The sequence below is a fragment of the Syngnathus leptorhynchus genome, chromosome 2 (assembly GCF_054491065.1).
Source record: "Syngnathus leptorhynchus isolate UIUO chromosome 2, UIUO_Slep, whole genome shotgun sequence".
Taxonomy (NCBI): Eukaryota; Metazoa; Chordata; class Actinopteri; order Syngnathiformes; family Syngnathidae; genus Syngnathus; species Syngnathus leptorhynchus.
In genome coordinates, this window is record NC_141196.1 from 13500027 (window position 1) to 13526448 (window position 26422).

At 41.3% G+C, this 26422-nt stretch overlaps 1 protein-coding gene across 1 annotated transcript in view; it reads left to right on the forward strand.

The window, feature by feature from the left end:
* Positions 1–23304, forward strand: part of tnmd (tenomodulin) — a 48159-nt gene extending 24855 nt beyond the window's left edge. The window contains exons 3-7 of the mRNA XM_085905435.1: positions 3339–3479; positions 8426–8533; positions 16357–16507; positions 16918–17024; positions 21489–23304. Coding sequence (XP_085761561.1) covers positions 3339–3479; positions 8426–8533; positions 16357–16507; positions 16918–17024; positions 21489–21698 — 717 coding nt within the window. The 3' untranslated portion in view covers positions 21699–23304. The remainder of the gene's footprint in view (positions 1–3338; positions 3480–8425; positions 8534–16356; positions 16508–16917; positions 17025–21488) is intronic.
* The last annotated feature ends 3118 nt before the right edge of the window (positions 23305–26422 follow it).

The following is a 26422-nucleotide window of genomic DNA, read 5'->3' on the forward strand; positions in this document are numbered from 1 at the left end:
ACCTTTTCCTAATGTCCCCGGGCTCAGCAGCACCACAACCCGTTCACACAAACAACCTGCAGTGCCTGCCGCGTTTATTCACTGCTTTCGACGTGACTCCGTGGCGGAAGGCATCTTGCCGCTTTTGTTAAGAAGCACGTCAAATGGAAACCTTGAGTCAATCAACAGGGTAGTGTGTGCGAGCGCTTCGACATGGATCGCCTGAAATATTTTCCTCCATGTCGATATGTGATGAAAGTAGCAGGTTGTGCAAGAGAATAACCAACAAAATGAATTTACGTGGATATTTACTTTGGGTATCGACATGAATTTCAAATTAGTTTTATCTGTATGAAGAAAAACAGAAAAGAACTGCTCATTTCTGCCAGTTGCTTTTCTTCACTTGACAACTGAGGTTCTGCACTGAACCTCAGATTGGAGTTTGTTATGAAACAGTGGCAGTGAATTGAATTGGGAGACTGTCAAAATCACCCAAAATGATGAAATTAGATTTTTCAGGGACCTGCGCCAGCTATCAAACGCACAGTTGTGGGTTTTTAATTTCAATTTATTCAAGTAGATCTAACTAAATGTGCTCAGAATGTCTGGAACCACATCATTCCCACATTACTGTCAGTAACCTAATTAATACACGCGTGAATATTGTAATTAACAATGGGTCAAAGGGGCCAAGTAATGGGAAAAGGGTCACGTGTAAAAATTAACCCACTGTTAATTATGACCTAGTCTTCTTGCCAACTTTAGCCTCATTTTACACCCTAGAAATATAACTAACTACGATAACTCTTTTTTTATTGGGCACGCTGCATGCCTTTGAATTATTATTTTTTTTTCAATAATGTATCTTGAACATTTTGCATATTTTTTCCCACCAATAAAGGATATATTTAGTATGGCCTAAATTTTATTTGTCACTCATGACATTTTTAGCAAAATAAAATGCTCCATGCTGCAGACAATAGAAAGTGCGGGTGGTGTGTGTACTGGTAAAGACATCGAGCACATGGTGATATCAGTCATAGCACATTTATCCATCCATCCATTATCTGTACCGCTTGTCCCCACAGGGGTCGCAGGCATGCTGGAGCCTATCCCAGCCGTCATCAAGCAGTAGGCGGGGGATACCCTGAACTGGTTGCCAGCCAGTCGCAGGGCACACAGAGACGAACAACCATCCGCACTCACATTTGCAATATGGAGTGCTCAATCGTCCTATCAAGCATGTTTTGGTGATGTGGGAGGAAACCGGAGGACTTGGAGAAAACCCACGCAGGCACTTAGAGAACATGCGAACTCCACATAGGAAGGGCCAGAGGTGGAATCGAACCTGCACCCTCTGAACTGTGAGGCGGACGTGCTAACCAGTATTCCACCGCCCATAGCATGTTTAATTACAGTCAATTACTTGCACAAACCACTGTTTTCCCTTGTGGTGAGGAATTTGTTATTTCAAGTGACCCAACAGGTCAGGCTTGGATAAAATACTGAATATTCTACCCCTCATTGTGTGGTTTATGCTCCTATTTATCAGCATGACATTTTCATTATAAAAAGTTTACTTGGATAGACTTTTTAATTTTTTGGTACAATTATAGGTGGCTTTTTGTACACTGTACTAGGCCAAACAGGCAGTGTTAATCAATGCCAGTTATTTTTCTAATTACTTGTTTTGAAAAGTAACTTTGTTACTTTATGATTGCTTAAATTAAAAAGTAACAAATTTAGATTAGATTAGATAGTTGATGGTGGGACATTCTGTTTAAGCATCAATGCATACAGCACTGCGATTCGCGTATTTTTTTTTAGATCTGATGGAGTGTTTTTGAAGCTAAATCACAAATTTTGCCAATACTGGAAAGCACTCATTTTGGAGTTGCGCCATTATCACTGGTTTTAATGGGACTGTAGAATCTCAGAGGATTTCAAAGGGCCTATTTCGGGATTCAGAAAATGAATGGATATTTTGTCTTTGTTCAGGACAAAAGTGATATGGTAGCCTTTAAGAGTCCTTTCTACAGAAAGTATATTGTAATATAAATTGAATTTTTCCATGCACTTTCATCCACTTGTACTATGAAGCTAATTCATTTTCACTGTGCTTTTTTAATTGTCTTGCAACACAGTGACATTTGATATTTGAAACTATAGAGTAGTTTTAGTACCACAATGGAAATAATGAGAACTAGCACTTCAGCTATTATTAACTGAATTAACGAGACATGTAGGCACACACACACACACACACACACACACACACACACACACACACACACACACACACACTCTCTCACTCACTCTCTCACTCTCTCTCTCACACACTCTCACACACACTCTCACGAACACTCACACACACACACACTCTCTCACACACACTCTCTCACTCTCTCTCACTCTCGCGCGCAAGCACACACGCACGCACGCAGTCTATACGTCAAAATAAGTATTTACATTTTTTATTTTGAATGACAGGAAGATCACTTTTATATTTTCTTTAGAAGTGATGTATTTAGGGATTAATTGGATCAATAAACCTCCTAATTCCATGCACATTTATGCTAATATAAAAGAATGATCAAATTGAGGTTTAAATTCCCACAAGACTTGCGAGTATTTAATAGCCTCAATTTTATCCACGACGGCCCAATTGACACTTAAATTTCAAAGCCATCTTCATTTGGCTTGTGCTGGCAATTTTAAGTTCCACTTCCCTTTGCCGATACTGCTGTGACCCATGTTAATGGAGATTTATCGGCCAATGCGACTCTTACAGCGATCTCCTATTATCACCCTACTGTTCTCCAACCAGACAAAAAAGGCTTCTGATGACATCATGTAAGCAGGCAGACACAAAAAAAATGAGCATGTGGGAGAGCGAAACGTGAAAGCCAATTTTGTCTTTGTGCATTGGCGGACAGATGTGTCTGATGTACAAAAATTCTGACAGAGTCCCGTTTGAATGTATTCACTAATAATGCATCTCATTGGCAGAGAAAGATGAAGATGGACTCCACGATATATTTCTCCTCACAAACACAACCCTCGCATAAATATTAATGGCATATTTTCAGCTGGTGGGCATGAATCGTTTTTCAAACAGGGAATTTTAACTGTCATCCAAGCGTGTCTTCACTGCTTTAGGGCCACAGTGAGGAGAACGCTTTGTAACTATTTATTTTAGATATTTGAGGAAAACTCACTGATCAATAATTGCATTTATCTTTTTTAAGTTGCATTTGAACATCGTTGTATTTTTTAGGCACTTTATGTGTCCGAAACTAGATTGCAGCCTCGTACTACTGGTGTGCAATTTGCTGATGTTTATTCTTCTATCCTTTTAGGTCTACGACCACGAGTACAAAGCGGTTCTGGACGGCGTCGAAACACCCAGCCTGTTGGAGATCGACTCGATTCGGCAGATCGAAATCTTCCGAATTGGAAACGGGAGTCAAGAGGTGCTAGAGGTGCACGACTTTAAACATGTGAGTGGAGGTTTTACTCAAGTGCATTCAGTAGAAATGTGGCAGATCATGTTTACTTGTTGGCCTTTGAAAACGTCAGTGGCTAAAAGGTACTGAAATAGTAACTGATAATGATAATTTGCAGTTGTGAGATCATTTTGATCAGTAATTGTCAAAGTGTGGTATGAGCACAAGTACAGTTCAGGTTCATTTAACTTTAAAGTTGAATACATTTGCTCTTTAAGAGCTGTTTGTTTTTAAACATTTACTTAGGAAGAATTGTTAATTAACCTCTGTTTCCAAAATATTTCAATTGAATCATTCTTTAAAGGCATTACAGACGATCTTTCAGACAGCTCAGAAACCACTCTGATGCAGGTCAGGTGTGAATGTGAATGTTAATACGTGATTTGCTGTCTGCGCCAGCCAGGGCGTGCCCCTTCTCTCCACCAGGAATGACCTCAGCTCCCCACAAACAGGATAATTGGTGCAGAGAATGAATGAGCGAATGACCACAAATTCCCGTAATAACCGCTTAAACACACAGTCATTAGAAGAGCAGATTTACGGTTTAAAGGCACTCACGGCAGTCCCAAGAGGGAGGGTTGCTCTTTCCTAAAAGACTAATTCTATAGTAGCAAGTCGTTTGCACTACAAACACCATTAGGGAGCCTGTCTCCATTTGTTTCACACAGCAGCTTTTGCAGGAGCAATTTTGTCTCCAGCAAAACTCATTAGCTTACCTTTCATTTCTAAATCCTGCTCAGTCTGAGGGAGGTTGCACAACCAGCAACTCAGACAAAGGACCCAAATGCTCAACTTGTTGATGGGAGCCAATATTCTTACAACATTATTTATTGACCATGAAATGTCAATAAATAAACCTTCAATTCAGGACAAAGCAAACATATTCTCTTTTCGTTGTTTCGGTTACAATGGCCAGCAGAGTGTTAACATCAATCACCCCACCACCACCACCACCACCCTCTCTCGCGCCATTTCTTTATCTTGCCTCTTTCTATGTTCTCTCGCCAAGCTGACCCCCCCCACACACACACACACACAAGCCTGTTGCTTGTGCTACTTCACGCTAGTGAAGCACATCCCCTCAGGCGACTCAATGCTCTTCCATGAAAGACTAAGTAACAAGCTAGTAAGCACAGTAATTCAAACCTTATTCAGAGAAGAAGAAAGAAGAATGGGAACGAAGTGGTATAAAACACACTGAGAGGCAGCTGTGTGCTGATGGTGAAAATTGATTTCTAACAAAAAGAAAAAGGAGACCGTTGCTTGTTATTGAAAATGACCGCGCTTGGCCAGTCCAGACACGGTCCCATCAAGCCCGAGGGCATTCTGGGCTTTATGCCACCAGAACTCTGAGCCACAAATGATTTTCAGCTGTTTATCTTCCGCAACAATTCACAATTCATAAACAACAGAGAGGAAAAAATACATCCTGAGAGCAAAGAAGCGGCCAGTCTTCCAGTGAAATAATAATTACTGAATTTGGCAACCAACTTGCACTGAACACCTCCAGCTCGATTTTAGTGACCAATGCAAGTCTAAATCTGTGTGAATTTGGTTGGACTGGGCTTTTTCAAAGAAAGACGGCACTCACAGCAGCGGTGTGAGCACAGCCCACTTGATTCACCGCCAAATAAAGCAACTGCTTCGCTTTACATGTGGCATACTCGCATGGAGTCACAGTCATATCTGCATGGCTGAGCCATTGTCACTTGGCAACAGACAATACAAGCGGGTATCTTTATTAAATGTAGAATGAGCTGGTGATAACCGTTGGTAATTTAAATATTAACTTGTCTTCCAATTGAACAATTTACAAAGGACTGTCGACTAATCCGTCAGCTGCTGTCGTCAAAATGCAAAATGTCTGACTAACACAGTCATTATTTGGGCCTGAGAGTGTGAAAATAATTGTGGATGAGAATAGAAAACCATTGCTAGCCTTAAAACATCCACAAGACTGCACATATGTTCTGTCCAGTATACCTAACAAGAACTTTATCTGTCATGTTACATATGTGTTATAACACCAAACTTTGACAACTCACTTACATATACATTTAATGTACATGAGAACTTCTTCCCATAAAATAATACATTTTGACCATGAACATAAGACCTCCACAAAAACATGTATATCATTGAGAGGTTCAGCCTTTACTACAATGGGACAAACTGTCCAACAACAAAATCAAATGTAAACTCATGGGGGAAAACATCTCCCCACAGTAGTGACCACATGACCTTTAAGACATGTGACCTTCAAGTCTACTGTGCAGAGGAGCACAAAAGAAGTGACATTAGAAGTGAGGTTGACTTCAGGAGATGTGTTCTGTGCTCCGATGGTCTCAGATTGTTTCCCCGCGTCACGGATGGCATGTCCTCTGGGCCGAGGAGGAAAAGCCACAACCAGATTGCTCTCTCCACTTGGTTGACAAGGCAGCATCTGCGGCGCTTTGAGGGCTCGCATTGGCGCCCACGGCATTGATGCGCTGACTTGTGCATCTGTGACGGCACCATTAATACTGGCGGGTATATGCTTAACATCCATAAAACGATAGACTGAGCGACTACAGCCCGTTCTAATGGAGCGTCCAGTGTTACCACTTCAGCACCAGACAAAAATGATGTGGCGTTGAGCCAGTTGACTGTCGTTTTAATGTACTGCGAAATCGGGACCTAGCCGTCCCGCGAATACTAAAAAAATGTAAGTGATTGACACCCTCTCTAAAACATGTTTAGAATTGCCTACATTAAGTGCCGTCCAGTGGAATCATCGTCTTTCAAATAATGAATCACCATTTGGGGTGGCCTCGATGTGCCCAAAAACGTCACTTTGTTGTTGTTTTTTTTGCAAGTATTTGTACTTTGGTGGAAATATAAATACTTTATGGGTCATGAGTAGTGCCACCTGAAAAGTCAGGGAAAGAAAATAGCGAAGCATTTATCCGTGAATAAACATCACAAAGAAAAAATTTCACTATATAATAATGTTTACTTTATATTGACATTGTTAGAGAGATACTAAGTTTACAATTTTGATATTATTGCTTTATTTTTTGTGGTAAATGTCCATGGACTGCTCGAGGAGACAAAAGCAATTAGATCAAGAGATGAAGTAGTGTGATGTAACAGGGTGGCACTGCCTTTATGAATGTGTTTTTTTCCCCAAATGTTGAACTGAATATAGGTTGAAAATAATTATGCAAATCACTGCAGTGAAACTTTGCAGAACAAGGCTGCGTGAGACTTGCTGACATTGCTTCAAGATCTTTCTTCACAGGATCTGAATGATACATGCTGTTATGTCCTCTATCCTGTTGAATAGACGCAGCTGAGCGTCTCACAAATGGATACACCAAGTGGACTACTTTTCCCCTTCTCCTAGCGCCATCTCTCAAAATGACATCGCTTTTCCATTTCTCATTCCCGTGTTAATGTGTCTTTCTTCATTTTCTGGTTGACCAAGCCCAGTAATCATTGCATCTCATCACAAGAATGCCCTTTGCTTCCCCGCCCGCCACTCCCCGCTACAGCGTAGCCAAATTAAACGGAGACTCATCACAATAAAGTCAGGCATAAACATCATGCTTCTGTGCTTGAGACTATTATTGTCCTGACGCAGATGAAATTACAGGCGCTAGATCACGACAGGCTTCACATTGTATCATGTCATGTGTGGCCACTGTCTGTTTTCTAAGTGATTGCACCTTCCCCAAAAATCCACAATGCCAGACCCAGTGGCCACAGGGTCAAGTTAACTGATTAAAAAGGAGATGTCACAGCAATCAGTGGGTCGCCGCAATTAAATTTCGAGAAAATCAAGTTCATTTTCGTGGCACTACTCATGCAATTTTCAGCTGATGACATTCTACGGCAGATGTAGATCCTGCTGTCTCTTCTAATACAGTGTGATGAATGAGCAGCTCTCTGCAGGAAATAAATTGGATAAAATCTGATCTTGTTGCGCGTGTTTCAGACGCTGTCTCGGCTGAATATGTTAGATTAACATACAATAGTGTGGAGCGAATTAAAAGATCTCTCTCGTGCCCGTTGAGGCTCAGCGTGTCAGACTGAACGGAGCACCCAGTGGAGAATCACCGGCTGCGACTGAAGACAGTGACTTCCACACTTGACTGCACAGATTAAGAAGGCGAGAGAAACCTGTGAGTGGCTAATTCAATGGGGGCACTCTGCAGAAAACACTTCATTCTCCAAGCGTGTCACTCAACTCTCTGGTGTATAGTCTATGAAGTGTTGTACAGCCACAGCAGAACACCCGTGCCATTTGTCTTCTGTTTCGCTTTAAAGCAGGAGCCTAGCTGAATTGATCAATGGTCTGCGATTACATAACGTGCGGCAAAAAAAAAAGGGCCTACCGTACTACATAGGGTTTCCCCAGGTCATTAAAAATGCCCAGAAACATTCATTAAATCAAACAATCATTGGTAGGCTGAAGGTTAGCACTGAGCTGCGTTGCTGCAGCTCACAAAGGACTTCTGGACCCTTTTGAGGGCCAAGAGGCAAGTGTCACTTGGAATGACTCCAAGTCATTTGCTCTTTTGCCTTGAGGCGTATTTCATTCAGCATCTCCTAAAGATAGCTAGTATCATTTCGAGCTCGTTTGCAGCAACACTGTGTCATTTTTATATGGCAGAATGTTGGCTTCCATGTTAGTTCTACACTTTTCCATCTATTGCACTTTAGAGCGGCCAGTTGCACTTGTGAACACTTCATCAATTGTATAACACGCTACCCAAAAAAATTGATTTCAAAGAACTCATTGTGTATTAACTACTCTGGCTTTGATTATCTTTTCAAATGGACACCTTTCAATACAACTGCCCGGGTGCTTATGGGAGATGCGCATCACATGGAGTTAATGAATGAAAGATGTATCTGAATTTCTGAGCAAGCTTTTTCTTTCCTCCATATTTTCAAAGGGACTCACTGCTATCCGCTTTGCTGAACATCAGAGGTGCTACATCAGGAGCCAAACCAGGACGCTACCCTTAGCGGCAGAAGTGGAGGCTGAGGACGGTGACTTCGAGGTATGCGTGCCGCGTAGCCATCCAGAAAGTTGCCATGCATACTGAAGGGAGATAACTGGTGTGGCGTCTCACTGATCCTCAACCTGTCCATCCCCATCCCGTCCCTCTTACTGAGCTTTGTGGTGCCTGCGGAACTGTCAGCTGCCCACAACCCCACAGACTCTTTGTGGCTCACATCAAATGGTGTTTGCTGTCAATCCTGAGCCAATATTAATTTTTAATCCTGTCCTCCAAAGGCTCCACTCAGATAGCTTAAGGGGGGGTGGTCTGACTGAGGGGGATGACTGTAATATCTATGCTATTTTTTTTTTTCTTCCGAGTAAAATACTTTTTCTGTGAGCCCCTTCTCAAAGTTATAGGGATTCATTTGACTTTTCTGGGTGTTAGATAGCTGTATGGTGAACTCTGCACAACGAGTGGAAGGAATTCAATCAATCAAAATACCCAATTTTTTTCTTGTGTCACAGTGCAATTCAGAGTGGGCCGCATTTTCAAACAGAAAATCCACACTCATGCGCGCTCATTTCCATTTTACCTTGTAGCTGAGAAGAAGAATCTGGCAAATCCGCAGCAAAGACACTCCATTCAAAGACACAGTCAGCCAAATGTCAGCACAAGCAAAACTTAAGTCTCAGGGTTTTTTTTTTTTTTTTAACTTGAAGAACACAAGCTGCAATCAAATAACCAAACGCTTGTTGTTTTCCTCTTATCTTGATACAAGATCATGTTGTCCACACAGTTTGAAATGTAATTGACTGGAACGGTTGCTTCAAAGACAATCATCTTAAGCCAACCAAGTGATTGGGGCCAAATATTGGTTGTCGTTAGTGTGACTGCCATGATGATAATTCTGGACCATGTTCTGTGGAATCCACATTTCAGAAGGTGGTTTTAAACAGTGGTTTACAAGCATGTCGTGACGGTGACGCGCTACGGTTGCGCGTTCAGCGGTGCGCTGCAGTTGCGCGATTGGACAAAAATGCGCAAATGAAAAAAATGCTTTAAAAAGGCTGATTTTTTGCTTGGAATGGATTTTTTTCCCATTATTTGCAATGGAAAAACATGATTCGGAATTCGAACGATTCACTTCTCGAACAGCCTTCTGGAACGGATTGTGGTCGAAAACCGAGACTCCACTGTATTTGGCAAGTTTAGTCCCTTTTAAAGAAAGTTTTTTTTCTGGATCAGTCAACTTTCATGACACTATATGCAGCTGCTAAGGTTTTTTTTTGTTTTTTTCTCATCTTAACCCTTGACGCCACAGGAGAGATGCAGTAAATATTATCATGGGGGCTGTGTTTAAAAAATATACAGTGACCTTGGCCTGGCCTCACCAACAATAGACAAAATCCCCTGAACCTTCCTCTGTGAGAATACTCCCACATTTGACCTGCCAAAGCTTAGCACAAGTTCCTTCTCAAGTGGTGGAACGCACAAAGCTCACAGGGGTTAAAGCCGAGCACTTGCGGCTCCTCGCTCAACCCAGCCGCGGGCTTTCTTCACGGAGGGCTCAGAGCAACCACGGTGGGCTTCAGAGGCGCACCGAAAAACAATGGGAAAATGGCAGAGAAACTGCAGGCGACTGATAACAAAATCCAGCCGGTGTGAGGGCACCACCAGGTGACAAACATGAATTGTTTGCCAGAGTTTTCCCCTCCCCTCCCTTTTCAATTTGACTCTTCCATGCCACCTCTGAGGGAGTAATCCCTGAGCTTCATTTCACTATCCGCAGACTGACACACAAGTCCTCTTCTACCTCCCCCGCTGCTTTTATTGTCAACGGATGCTGCCTGCTCCATTTAACAGTCACTTAATATGGATGACCGACACCCGCCCGGCATTCGAGAACCTCCTACTCAAACAGCTGTAAACATGAGTGAATAGCAAGCCAATACACCAAATTTGTGCAATAATAGCCACTGCCACTTTCTTCAAATGCGTCGCAAAATCGGAGTGACGCTCGACAACACCATAGAAAAGGGTGTAATGACAATGTGTCGGACAAAGCACAAGTCATCCATTGCAACAAGAGGCAACATGTTGGAGACAGTGAAATTTTTAGGGTGAGGATCACATTCCACCATGGTGAGACTAACACATCACAGCACAGGTACCATCCAATACGAGAGCAGCAAGAAAAAAAAAACACATTTAACATTATGTTTGAATTTTGAATTTAGCAGTTCAGTGATCTCTCACCACTTTGCTCTTCACCTATTGCAGATTCGCTATTTCGTGAGTTTATAGGTGACATGAGAACGACATTTAAATACACGCTGATAGCGCGGGACGTGCCTGTGAGCAATGTGCGTCACTCCGGACGTGACTGAGTTCAAGCGCAGGAGGCCATCACCAACCAGTGACAATGTGACGTGTTTGTTCTTTTATCTTTTGTAAAGGTACAGTACATACGCAGAGCCATGTGGGAATGGTTATTAAGGGAATGGGAAAGTTTTATATGGCGTTAAAGTATTGGGGAGGGTTTAAAAAGCTTTAATATCGTGTAGTGGACTCACTTTGGTTTCACGGTTAATGTACAAAAAGTAGTGTGGTAATTCTGAAGGTGGACACGTTGTATTGCTTGGCAAGGAAAAACACTCTTCTAATTGACTCACAATACATCCATGCCCTCCAGCGGGCAACAAGAAACACTACGTATTGGAAATTTCAATACAATAAAATTTCAAAATAACACATATACCTTTTCTACTTTGCTACTTGCGGGTGGGTTCTAAAATGCATCTCCCGCGGTAAACGAGGGACCACTGTTTTCGCGAACTGTCAATATACCATAAACTAGATCCAGTCCCCCAACACACACACGGACACACACACACACACAAATTTCTTGCAAAGTAATAATGCAGCATAAGAACATCGGTCCCACTATTCTATTTCGTTGTCCAGATACTTTCAATATGGTTTGTGACAGGTCAGCAGCAAAAACAGAAAGCAATTAGGACTATGACAGGTAACTAACAACACAAGCTGCTGCAAACATGAGCTAGCCCTAGCAACATCTTAAAATGCTCATTCATCTTCCTTGTCATTCTGGCGACTAGAGAATTGCTCCAACCAGTTCACATTAATATTGGATAAGGAAAAATATTTGCATTCTCTTTTTATTAATTGCGCCATTTAGTCCCTGGATTATGTTGTTTAGGGTACACAATATTGGGATGAATTATGGTAGGGGCTCTCCACCTTTTTGTAAAGTAGTAAAAAGAAAAAACACTCAAATAGAAGAGGCTTAAACAGATTAAATTATGGGAGGTTATTTTATTTAAAATAATGCAAATATTTCATTTCAATAATTGAAATTCATCTATACAGTAATTACACTGATTGATGTAATCAGTTTGATTTTATGATATAAAATTGGCTGGCTCTCAGTCCAGGGTGTGCCCTGCCTTTCACCAAGTCAGCTGGGATCAACCCCAGATGGCTGGATTAAATCGTAAGTAGAGTATCACATTTCAAGATGATTAACTTTAATTTAGTGCAATATAGACCTACTATACCATACTAAAATGTCACAAGACATAATTTACTTCCATAATTTCCATTGACCTTGCTTCAAACAGTCGGGATCAGAAAAGCATGTCTGAGGAATTAATGATTGACGAATGTGTGGTCGTAGCTTCGTGGATACGATATTGCAGAGTTGAACTGCCATCATGGCAAAACTATATAAATATATATATATATGTATGTGTGTGTGTGTGTGTGTGTGTGTGTGTGTGTGTGTGTGTGTGTGTGTGTGTGTGTGTGTGTGTGTGTGTGTGTGTGTGTGTGTGTGTGTGTGTGTGTGTGTGTGTGTGTGTGTGTGTGTGTGTGTGTGCGCGCGCAATAAAGCTCCTGGGTGCCATGATAAAACATTTGTTGATCTTAGTTAAACATAGTAACACTTTAAACAGTGTGTCATGGCCAGTGTTTTCCCAGTTGGCTCCTGATACAAGGCGAGGGTAAATTCATTAACTACAGTACAAGCGCTGTGTAATTAAGTCAACAGCACTGGAGGCGGAATGTCATACATACACAGGGAGTATACATAACACAAATGATTATTTCAAAGATAGTTGATTAGAAAAAGCAGTTGTTTGTGTCCTAACACCACCTGATTAGTCAATAGAAGGGCCTTGAAGAGGTGTGCATAGATCAGGGGTGGGCAAACCTTTTTGAGTTGGGTTCTACATTTTTGCCAGGGGGCCAAAACAAGAGCAGATGGATGTAGTGTTTGTGTGAAATAATATAATTGACATATAAAGGTCCTTGCATAAAGGTTTTGGCCTTTAGTAGGTAATAGAGCATGGATATTCAAAAGAAGCTTTTTGAAAACCAAAGCATTTATTAATAGCATTGAAAAAAACATTTCACCAAAAAACTACTATCAGTGATTCTCATTAAATACGACACTGTTATTATGAATAATCCATCACTTCAGTACCTGCAGGTCAGATTTATGGAAGATGTTTATCTTATGAGGGGAAATCACATCAAACGGCAAACATTTTGACCAAATACATCATCTTGAAGAATCAGAATACATCTAAATAAAGTAATAAAATCAAAATGGCAACATGGTGACGGATATGTGAAAATTAGATCAGAGCTTTAACTCACTAACACCTGGTGACAGAGGTGAGAAAACGGGAAACACTTCCTTAAAGTCGGCCTTAAGAACTTTAAAAGTTGAGATTAGTCGCAAACAGGTGGTGCATCAATCTCCCTGAGCATCTCACATTGTTTGAAAATGAGAATGGTCTCTAGTTTTGTCACGTGCTGGCGTCACCTGCGACACGACCACGCCCCTCCTGTCAGCGGAATCGCCACCCCCTGCCACGGGCTCATTGACAGCGCTGCCAGCGCAGACCCGCGTGTCAGCCTGTCCCGTGATGCTGCTTTGCTCATCCGTCCCTGTAAACCTGACTCGCTTAACCATTTTGGTATTCCCGCAGAATTGCCTGTCGGCCCCAGCCAGATCGCCACTCCAGCGCCTGCTACTCCCATCTTTCCCCACAATAAAGTCTCTGTCGCTACGCACTTGGCTGTACTGTCTGCTCCCTTACAAAGTTTCAATCCCTGCTATTTGTACAATTTATTTTCAAAAGGCTTTTTTTGTTTGTTTTATACAACAAAGTAAAGAAATTCCCCTTCATTTTTAATGGGAACAGTGTTGTTCATAGTCTGGAGTAAAATTTGCTCTGGCGATTCTTAGGATAGAGCCGAGGTGTTGGTCCTTTAATAACATAGATCTGTGACGGGCTTTGTTGATTTTTCTGTGGCTGAACTCACACACGTAGGTCGAGCCAAATTATCCACTCTTTTTTAAACATTCAGCACTCAGTGTTCTTTTCCTTAGGCCACTCATTGTAATGGAAAGATTCCAGGGGAAGGTTTGTGGGTGGCTTTAGCGTAAAACTGTATCTGAAAGCTCAACGCCCGAATTACGAGAATGCTGACGTCACATCCCACACTCGAAATTCGGCATCGATAGAAATAGAGCGCAGAGTGCGCCGGGTCCGTACTACTGAGTACGTACACGCACTTGTGAGTGAGCACCGAGCTTTCTGACACGGCTTCCGGGAGTAAATGCGCGGGCGGTCGTAACACAGTCACTGCCTGACAAATGACAGAAAATAATGTTTAATAATACTATTTATTGAAGTTTGGCGGGCCATTGTTTAATAATACTATTTATTAAAGTTTGGCGGGACGGATTAAATGGCCCTGAGGGCCGGATGTGGTCCGCGGGCCATAGTTTGCCTATGGGCTGGTATAGGCCAAAGATTGTAATCATGTTGTCTTTCTTTCCTGTCAACTGGCATTTCGAAATCCCTGCCCCATGCTAAAAGGCTGACCTTTGTAGCACACCTTCCTCCCGGGTGCGGCCCAACCTGCATCTCTTCCTTACAAGTTATTGCTGTCATTTCTCAGCTGTGAAAACCAAGTCATGCTGTGAGCCATGTGTCGTGACCTCCATTTACTTTATACTCAGCTTGAGTGTTTGAGAGGTCCAATTAGAGTGGGCAGCGAGGGCGCCTCATCTTTGACTTTAATTTCTGAAAGCTGACCGACTTAATGCCAGCGATAGTTGTGCAAGGAGGGGTACACTTGCCAGCATGTGTGTGAGTCAAACAAATTACTCCCATAACCCAGCACACTTGGGCATTTTTAGCCCAGTCACAACACTGGGGAAGCACAGTGATCTAGTTACTACGTAGATTTCCTAGTAGTTATCACATCTGCGTCAAAGCACTACCTTCTTTTCAGCCTTGCATGTTCTCCCCATGCTTGTGCGGGTTTCTTCTAGTACCCAGACTTCCTGCCGCAAAAGATACATGTTAATTTTAGACTTTGGGCATTATTTTCATTGACAGTACATACAATATTGTACAATACATCTTTATTTATATAGCGCTTTCACAACTGTTGCTGGAGCAAAGCGCTTAATAGAAAAAGTAACGGCTTTGAATGGCCAAGGCTAAAGTTGGATGTGACAACTCCCAGAGCTATGTGAAATTATCAACATCAGGTGCCACCCTAACTTGGGATGTCACTATTTAATATTCTTAGAATCAATTATTCTATCGATTAATTGGATACATTTTATTTTACACAAAAAAATATAAAAATAAATAGTTTGCCCATTTACTGCTTAGTTTGTATTGGTAGTGATAAAAAACAAGTGAATATCACACAAGAGACAGCTAACTTTTTGAAACTGAGTCAGTTACTGGTGCTGTTATTACTTTCTGTAGTAAAAAAAAAGAAAGACATTTGCAAATGTCTTGTTTTGATATTCTTCATGCTGCACAGGATATAAAGTGAAATAAAGCCCTTTAAAATGTCCATGGGCATGAGGGGGACACATGACGGGACACAATGTGAGGAGAGACGTTTTGACTGAAATGATGACTTTTTTCCTTCAAAATATAACCACTTTGTCTCTTAGTATAGATTCCATCGACACTATACCACTACCACCTACTAGGCTGTGAAAACAAACACTGTCAATTCCCGGATCTGTGACGTTCAGAGCTTTTTGCTAACAGAAGGTCTCAAGCTGGCCTATTTTTAACAAGGAGTGACAGGGGCAAAGGGGGATACAAGGCACACAGTCCGATATTAATGAGTCCTGCTCCAACGATAGCCCCAGGTTCCAAGTTTAACTAATGTGCAATTAAGTTTTAAACTGAGGGAAAATCACCTTGTAAAAACATTTGTCAAGTGAACTGTTCTTCTGGATGGCTAATTACAGAGAGACTTGGAAGTTTGTGTGTGTTTATTTACGTATATATGAAAAGAAATATGTACCGTATTAGCAGAGAGAGCATCACCCACTGCCAGTCGTATGTCTCTATTAGACAACACTGACATGTAGTTGCGATCATTAAGCAATAATAGTTTACTTTACAGCTCATGAACTACAGTATCAACAAATTAAGCTCACTGATGGCGCTTGCATGGCAAGTGATGCATCGTGGCAGAGCAGGGAGGAGAAGATGAGGAGGAGGAGGAGAATACCAGGCTTTATTGTGTCTGTCACATTAAACGATACTGCCGCCACACGCGCAGTAATGAAGATCACTTGCAAAGTCATTTGAAAGTCAAATCATCACTATCTGTGAATTTCAATGATGTGTCTTAGAAAGAGCATGCTGCAGGCTTGATGGAGGAAGAGGAGGAGGATCAGGAGGGGGTCAGGCAACAGGAGTCAGGAAGTCGGCGCCCTTGTCTCATAGAGATGATAGATTAAAACAATGAGGATGATGAGGCTGCTGTTTGGCTCACTAAGGGTGTGCGGGTCTGTGTGCGAGCAGGTGGATGCCTCGGATACCAAAATGGAGGACTCCCGAGTGTGGGTCCCTGCAGAGGAGCCCGTCGCTGACCCGGCGTTCCTTTTCCAGTCCAAGATCTGGGAATTCTGCCAGGAGCTGCCCATCCACTGGATCAATCCCTCTCCCCTAAGCGGTGAGGAATCGGGAAAGGGCAGTGGGAGGCGGGAGTGGGGGGGCTTCTAACCCACTATATTACACATGGACATGAGAGTGTGTACGTAGTGCCCAAAGCCGTGCAGATAGTTTGTAAATGGGCTCCATCCAGTGCAGAATTGAGTAGACTACACATGGCAGTCAAAGTATGTATTGACTGATTTGATTGACAATCTCCTTTTAATTTGACAAAAGCCCTTCGACATTTCAGATTTTACTGAACCGACAACGACAACGAAAAATACAGTTGTTCAGTATTAAGGAGGCGTAGGCAATTCCGGTCCTCGAGATCCACTGTCTTGCTTGTTTTAGAAGTTTCCCTCCTCCAACACGCCCGATTCAAAACAGTTGTGTGACTGCACGGGCATCTTACTCATGTTTTTGATTCAGATTTGGAGCTGAAGGAAGAGGAGGTAGAGCATGTGGACGCGCCTGACACAGAGGTGAAAGGTCATCGTTCCGCCCGTGAGGTGGAGTACGAGCCCGTGAACGACTACGTAAGTGCACCGTGACATCCGAGGAATCCGCCTCCAGTTACAGTCAAGTCACTTCAATTAGCCGCGGCTCTGCCTCCACTTTGTCCGCATATAAATTGCTCACTAATTGATGTTAAAACTGACTCTGTGCACCAGAGGGCACAGCAATTGCTCTATATATCTGTTTAAGTAAGGCCAGTTCATTGAAGACTCCCTTAATGTCCCTCTATTAATTGAGAGAAACATCCAGCCGTTCCAAGGCTTAAAATTGTGCCTCTCTCGGTGCCTTCTCTCACTTGGCAGAGCAACGCACCACACGAAGAGCGAGTTGAAGGTCACTCGCTACTCTGCAAATAAGTTACATTTATTACCAATGCTTTAATTATCAAAGTGTACAACATGAAGGGGGGGGAAGACGGACGGCATATTTCGCATCCAAACCACTCAACGGCGCAGGATTAATTATCCGTGACGGTGGGAGAAAAAATATTTTAGGCAGCGACATAAAGGAACGCACACTCCAAACTAGCTACACACATGCGACACACCGCATTTATCACTTACACGTGAACGGCCACTAAAGCAGAGGCGCTGTCTCCTCGGTGCAGTGCGACACATGGGCAGAAATGAGACTTCCGATAATGATCACATTTATCAGGACCGCCCCAGAAACGCTTCTCAATACTCCTTGACTTTAGTTTGTGAGAATAATATGCGCCTTCAAGAATTTAGTTGGGGAAAAAGTTAAGGAATACCATATTTCATCATATAGTGCCAAAGCCCTTTATTAACCCACATGCAGCAAGTGTGAGATGTCTAGAGTGGAACATTTCATTTTGTAATGATGTGAAATATTTTCTGACACAAATACATAATGAGAAATGTTTAAAAGATATTACAAACTCCTAGTCTAAATTTTTATTAAGGCCTGCAACATTCACTAATGAGTAGATGTCAGTTGTGTTTTGCCTGTGTAGAACAAATTTACACTAAAAATGTGACAAAAATATAACTAAATCTGTCTCTCTTTGTCAGTGGACATTAAATCATTTTTCAGTAATTTTGAAACATTTTTCAGCTTTTGCTCTCGAATGCTCCCTGCTGCATTGAGCAGTCATTTTGAAACATTGCTTTAAACTTGGTAAGTATGTCTAACATTGTGTTATCAGCCAAAGTCAAGGTAATGATGTACCGGCACCTGGCGGATGCGATCAATTACACTGGAAAGTTTTGTATTTCCGAGGTTTTATTTATTCCTATTCGTTCCTCTTCTTCTTCATTCTTCTTTGTTGACCTCATGTTTCTTTTCCAGTCCTCCTTCTTCTTCAAATTTATACCATCTCAGATTAAATTGTGGGCTCAGACTCAGAACCACAATCATGTTAAAACTAAGTCAAGCTTGCAGTGTTGTAGACAGTACTAATGATGAAGTGTTCCGTTTACTATTTATGATCAAAATCTATATTTCTTTTTTTTTCCCAGCACAGGGAAAATTAATGACCCATAGAGTGCTCCGACCTTTGTGCTATAAGTAGCAATGATCCCCACAATCTCATGCGGCCGTCCATACTGGCCTTCAGCTCCACATTTTCTTCACGAACGCCGGCACGCTACTAAGTGTAAATGTTCTGATTAGTTGACATGACTAAAAGTTTTTAATGGACTTTGATCATCTATCGCCACTGTGTTTTCATTCAATTTTGCAATGAGTATCTGCACAAAACTTTTCAAAAGCCCTAAGGGAAGACTTTTCCCTCATTGAATGGCTGACATTTTTGGGAGGTGTTTGATTGTGCACACTTGTATGTGGGCTGAAATCACGCGTAGCAAAGGAAACTAATGGTTCTTAGTCTTCATTAACGCTGCTTGTTTGGGAGGACTGCCTCAGATTTCCCAAGGTGAGTCATTCTTATCAGCGCAGCGTTCCCACTAGAGGAGGTGACTCAAAGCCGCAGTGATTAATATGTGCCACCCGTTTTAAGAGGCTAGCTCTGATTAATTGCTTTTAAGGTACAATGCTGCCTTTTGGCTGTTTGTTTGATTTGTTTTACGGTGCGCCATCATTTGAATAAAACATTTTCTCTGTTTTTCTCAAGCAATGTCCCGATTCGTTGTGTGTGAAGCAGATAAGATAATCATTGCTCCATTGACGGGTTTGCTGTTGTTTCTATAACAGATTGTTGACAGACAGTTGATGACCCTCAAACTTGACTTAAACAATAAATCATGAGAAAGCTGCCTCTTCGTGTCGTGATGATAAATCAAACGCTCTTAAACAAGATATCATCCGTCGCAGCATTTCTATGTGCTTTAGGGCTCCCAAGTTTGTAGTATTACTCGATTTATCAGAACTCACATCAGAAGTCTCCAAGTATTGGTCATGAGAAAATACCATCAATTACTAAAATCACATTTGTGTATATCTGACGGACATTATGTCCACCAGCTAATCTCAAATGTGTATCTACTTTTAATTGTGACGGACCAAAATTAGCATCAGTCAAAAAGTACAAAGTCAATCTTAAAAACATGTCTACGGCAGGCTGCCTGTCGAGTACTACATGTCAAAGTAGACAACTTGGCTGCAAGGTTTAAGCTATATCAACAGAGTAATCCCTTTGTTAAAAAAGTGTGTTTTGGTGTTGTATTAAAAAACATTTAATAGATAGGTTAGCATGCAAGAGATAGATTTTTAAGTTCATGTTGTAAAAATCTTTTGTACTTTTATTACATTTTTAGTTTGTAAAAATCGATGTGCCGTCATCTACTGGTGGTTGTGTGACAGTAAAGTTGTTAAAGTTGAAATTTACCGTTCAGCAGCATGAGAGCCCCTTAAAGATCAAACACAGATATTACAGTTTTTACATCGTTATGTTCGCTTTTAACAGTTCTGATATTTAGCGTTTAAGTATTTGTGTTAAGTGTTTGTGTTAAGTATTTGTGTTTTTATGACCTTGTTGTGGCAATCCAATGACTCAAGCAACTTTTCACTTTTGTGTCCACCTCTGCGTGTTCTCCTTTCCCGCCAGTGAATGCATTGCGTTGCTGCAGCTTGACTCGTGCCGACTCTTCCCCAAGAATCTCTGGCAGGTTTTTACGAAAGTGAAGCCGGAGCTGGCTCAGAGCGACACGGCCTGATTGTCTCAGAGGAGCCATTTACTAAGAGAGATTGAAATGTGGCGCAACGTGGACCGAGGGCGGTCGAGTTAAGTGGCACTTCTCCGAAGCCCATTAGGCATTGCTCTTGATCAAAGGCGTAGGCCCTGCGAGTCTTCCGGGGCGTGAAGCAGCCGGCACAACGGCGAACGCCGGGGGTCATTAAATCTACCTAATTTACCTTTCGTTTGGGCTCCAATTGGCCCCTCAATAAATTTAGAGGCAGCCAGCAAGAGCAAATGAAAGAATCCTTGTTAGGCCATCATTAGTCTGCTAATTGCTTTAGGAATGTGATACATACTTAAAGTCAAGGTCAGGGGGAGGGTGCTCATTTGGATGCGGTAAGGGGAGGCAGGGTTGACGCTGCTGCGGAGTTATGAGGTCAGAGATGAATGAAATAGTGTAATGATGCTGCTTAAAGGCACGTTGGTGCATTTTGATTGAAGATCTTTGCAATAGATAAGTCAGCGATGATGCTTTTTGTGTGCGTGTGCAGCACTGCCATCGCTGACCTTGCAGGAAAGGTCAAAGGTATCGCATCACACTTTATTACCCTGAGATTTAATCCAACTCGAGCTCACCGTTACACGTCACATTCTTGTGTTGTCGTGGCTAACGATTCTTTGCACTGATCTTTACACATATTCTGCCTGACATATGACCGGCCAAAGTTCACCAGATGCGCATTCACACCTTGAGGAGCCGCTGTCATAACCTTAGACCTGCTGTGAGGTTACCGAGTGTGAACACTGACGTGTGTGAGGGGACAGACACATGTGTGAGGCAACAAACAAATTGTGGCCATGCATAATAACCGGACTTACAAATGTAACTGATTTCATAACCACCACATTTCAAATCATTTGTATCTCAATGCAGTTTCCTAATAGAAATGACTGGAAATGGCTTCATCCATTAAAGTGGTGTCAAATCAAGACTTGACTTGACTTGAAAGTGGTGTCACCAGTTACTAGCAAGGCAAAAGTAGTCAGCTGGTTGTGCTGATATCTCTAGCAAGACCAATAGCAAAAGCACAACAAAATCAGTCATGATTTAGCCAACCACATTTCCAGTCACAGGGCAGAACCAACACGCTGTTGTTGGCCTGCTGCTTAGCTAAGCCTAGCTAAAGAACAGAAAATGGTGAAAACTTTTTCTTGGGAATCTACAAAAAATGTCAAATTGCTGTAAACGTACTGGCAATGAATTACAAAATCCTTGTACTTTGTTACTTCTCACTACTCTTACTTTCTGTATGTATATAAAAATAAAAAGTATTGAATTCCGTGCTGGTGATAGAGACTCAAACCCATGTCCATCACCCAACAGAGAGCCGTGGGTCTGGAGCTGGACAGCCGCCTGGATGAGCGCGGTTATTGCTGCCAGTACTGTCACCGCGGCCAGCGCTTCTGCCGCCGCTACTACGTGCCCCTTGGCGGCTTCAACCCGTGGCCATACTACTATCGGGGAGGCCACGTTGTCTGCCAGGTGGTGATGCCGTGCAACTGGTGGATCGCTCGCATGCTGGGGAGGGTCTGAGGGGGGGGCGTTGTTCGCCTGGAATCATTGCTTTGATGCATCTTTCACGCCACTTGTGAGATGAATGTCGACCGACCGCTGTTAATTATTTCCTGAGCTGAGTTTTGGCCGGAGGCGTACTTGTCACATTTAATGGGGCCCGGGGCATTTTCAAGGCTTTCTTAAAAGGCAGCCATCATTTATCATTTTCTTTGCTTTTGTTTTTATGTCGCCCGGTATAATGCATGCGAGCATGTTTGGACTATGTCAAATATTTGAGGAAAACACATGTTCTTTTTTTTTTTTGTTTTAAATTGCTGTAATGTATGAACAGTCGCATACAGTATAACAGTAATTTATGTTGAGGTTTCCAATAAAGTCTTTAAAGTCACTTTTTAAAGCAAATTGCTCCAAAAAGTGGCGAGAGAGAACAAAGTTTGGGCTTCCCTGCTGAAGCTGCTACCTCCGCAGCCTGACCCCCAGATAAGTGCTAATTATTTGATGCATGGATTGATATATTTCAAATTAGGGTTTGAAACTATAGTATGATTTTGAGTAGCAGTTGGATTCCAAAATAAGGTCTTAAAACTAGTGTGAAAATAGCATCTCAAAGTTAGGTTTCAAATAGGGTTAACGTTCTAAAGTGTGGCATAAAAAGATTATAAATTGATTCAAACGACGGTTAGGGGTTCAAAGTAGGGTTTTAAATTAGGGTTAGATTTTCAAAATGGTGTTTTAAACTAGTTACATTTTGAACAAGAGGTAAGAAAGAACTCAAAGTAGAGCTTTTAGGTAGGGTTAGGGTTTCAAATTAGGGGTCCAACAAGTATTAGGGTTTCAAAGTAGGTTTTTAAATGGGGTCAAGGTTTCAAATCATAATTTTAAACTAAGGTTAGGGTTTCAAAGTAGGGTTTTAAGGAAAGGTTAGGTTTTAAAATTGAGGTTTTAAATTCAGAGTTAAGTTTTCAGAGTAGGGTTAAGTTTTAAAGTCAGGGAATTAAAGTAGAGTTTGTGTTTTGAAGTAGAGTCTATAACTTGGGTTAAGGATTTCAAATAGGGTTTTAAAATATGGCCACTTCATGTACTTGTACTAAGAAAGTGCAGTATATATTAATGATACACACTCCCCAGTTATCAGTTGTGTCTTGTCAATGCACAACATCTTTCAATATTTCATAAAGCAATTATGATTATTAGACCTTACGAATTCCCAAGTGTATTGATCATTTCAAACAGTTAAACAAAGGAAAAAAAAAAAATCTCACTATTATTATGGTTGCCGTTCCTGCTTTCTTTCAATTAAAATGTCATTGAATATTAAAACGTCACATCTTCTGTCATTACTAAAACAATACGAGCACGCTCAAAGAGACGTGACTTCCCACGGGTACGCCGAGTCAATGTGGGATTGAAAGTAATGTAATCCAGATCATTCTTCACTGAAAAAAGCAAACATATGTCAGTCAAGCATGTTCCAAATGCAAACCAATGCACTATAATGTGCTGCATCTTGACCTCAGTGGCTTGTGGAAATGTCGCTGATATAAAATACAATTTCCTTGTGGATGAAAAAGAGGGAATGACATATTAGCTCATGCAAATATGTATGGATCGAGCTCAGGCGGCGGCGACCATATTGTTATTTTTAAATCAATAATGTCGATGGCCCGGAGGAACATGTCGAGTAAAAAGAATAGTAGCGCTATTTAACAAATGCAATAATTGCAAGCATACGTCAAATGTACTGACAAGTGTATTGCCGGTGAAAAAAACCTGAGGCGCTTCAGGAAAGTTCACGTAATCAGTTCATTGCTCCACCTCATCACAGGCTTTATTATTATGATTATTATTTAAGCCTTCATGTGTAGATGCTGCTGAACTCGCAATGTGGTGGAAAAGGTGTGTTGTTCCCCCCCCCCCCCCCCCCCCCACAAGAAGCAGTTGCCGGTTGTTACGTTGTGCCTCTCACAAAGTCTCCCAGGAATCTTTTGTGCTGTTGAGAGTCAATTGTCACGGAAGCCTTGAAAGTCCCTTTGAATGTTGTATGCTGGTAGATACACGTATTGAAGGCTGCTCACTGAGCGCTCATCACGTCTGTTGGGACACTACGTTCAATATTAGCTACAAAATTGGAGCTATAAAAGCCACCGAATCGAACACAATCCGATTTGATTGTCATTCAAAACTATTTTCACCATAGGATATGGAAATAATTGGATCGAGGGTCAAACTGTGTACATCACAACAACAGCTTTGTTCACTGTAAAGGGAATTCGACAGCCTCATTGAAGAGACTGGAAAATGTGTAAATGCAGAAAAAATAATCATTTGTGAAAAGTTTATTAAAATGTAGAAATGTATTCAAATTTAAAAGCAGAACACCTCTTATTTACTAACATTTTCATTAATTGACAGACAAGTGTGAAAATAAGTTAACCACTGTCAATTGTAAAATATAAAATTCATGGACTTCATTACAAAGAATATAGAAGGAAAACTGAAAGGCAAAGTACAAGGTTTGATACAATACACAGAGTGTGCTATTATCCAAGACCATGAGTCCATGTTTGGGAGAAAAAAGGCAAAAGCAAAACAGAGCTTTGATCTTTTGATGCTCGCGGAAATAAGCTTTCATGAGAAACACTGCAATCTTGTACTGAATTGTAAAAAAGTCATAAAAAGCCAAGCCAAAAAAAAAAAAAACAAGACAGGAACTGGACATTGCGACAATGTTGCCATAGCAGCAGTTTTATAAGAATGAAAGGAGCGATGGTTGAAAATTTAAAAGACCCCAGTTGTGTCATTTGTGCAAGTCTTATGGCACCTAAACAGTGACATGAGAAAATGATCTTGAACAAAGCAAAATGTGTCATTGCGTGATTATTTGACTACGACTGTACATATTTTGCTGACTGTTTTATTTGGGGCTGTCTGTCCAATTTTTAACCCAGCAGTTTTAAGCGTATGGTGACCAGATACAGAAGAATTTCGACTCAGGCAATTGAGACTGAATTAAGACTTGCATTTTTGGATGGAATCCAATTTTTTGTGGGTGCGGGTCCTAAGCGTTCACATTTCATATTAAATCCGACCTCCGTCCGTCTGTTGTGTGAACATATGCGTCCCCAAAGTGATTCACGTGGTCAGAAGAAACGACATCAGTTGCAACGTGTGTTTATGGAAATAAATCTGATCCACCGCGTACGGTCGGTCCCGAGCTTATCTTTTTAGTATCTCATAAATACAGAGAGGCCATTTGGGAGAAGTAAAAATACAGTATTTGGGGGGGAGGGAATAACTCTGGGACAGAATGGTGCGTCCGAAAATAGAAAATAACATAAGAAAAGGAAAACATTATGTGTGCAGTTCAGAGGTATTACAATGAAAAGACAATTATTTTCAATTGATACAACAAAAAAGTGCAACATCGCTTCACGCAGATGTGCCAATTGGCAATAGTAGTTAAGAACATGAGCCACATAAGAGCTCATTGTCATTAAGTAAATAAATTGCACTTGGAATAAATGAAAACAAAAGCATTATTGTCCTCCTCCTAAGAGCCCTAAAACCGACAGCCTGAGGGCAAAAGCTCAAACTCGTACCGAAGTGATGATTAGGACTACACAAAATAACATCTGCCTTCCAAAGGACCTGTTTATTACTGGTAGACATGAGCCGGGCCTACGCCGATATTTTTCCAGCGGATTCAACAAGGCTACAAAGGCGATTTGTTTCGAACAAGTTCAGATTTCCAAAACATTCAATAGTACAGGAGGATCAAACGGATTCAGTGAAGGTTCTTATTTTCCTTGTTGATAAACCTTTTTGGAACTTCAAAGCAAAGTTTATTGTCGAGGACCACACCAAGACCTAATTTGTATTCCTCCAACATCTCAATATTTGCACCTTTAATAAAACTATTTGGGGAAATAGAGGTCTAGTTATCATCAAGCAGCTATCATGTCTTTGGTTTTTGTTACATTCATTAGAATCCGTCCAGTTCTTTACTGTCTTTGACACAGTACACTTTGTATATTGGGGCTCTCATAACATTGATAAGAAATTAAAGACTAAATGCTTTTTTTCTCTCTCTCTTCAAAAAAAGGAGAGGTATCAAACAGCAACACTTGATCTTTGTTAAATATCCTTTTGTTTCCTTGCTATCGCATCACAGTGTGAAATTGATATCAACACAAAAGCTTTGAAAACAAATTGCAAGAATAAATTTCATCAGTATAATCTTCTATTTTTGGTTCCTGTTTTAACATCTGACTAAAAAAAAAAGAGTCAGTGCCTTGGCAGTCATTACCTTCACAGCACATCACTGAAGCTTGGAGGTGAAGGAGATCAGCTGATCCTGAGACGCGTTTCTCGTATCTTGCTCAACTTTGCGGTCCCGAATGGCTCTGCCTTTGTCCAAATACTTTTCATGGCCTTTGTTCCACACACACTTTCCAGTGAAGTCTCGGTTTTTAATCTTTAGTGATGTTGAAATGATGATGAAATAGAAATTTACTATTAGGAAATGCCTCAGTACAATGCAGTTTGACAATCACTGTCAGACATCGGGCCATTCTGTATATCACAGATGTCAAACTCAAGATCCGGGGGCCGGATCTGGCCTGCCACAACATTTTATGTGGCCCTCAAAGGCAACTTTTGTGTTGAAATGTTGAAATATCACAAGTCAATGCAAATTGCCATCCATCTATCCATTTTCTAAAGACCCAAGATAATTCAGCAAA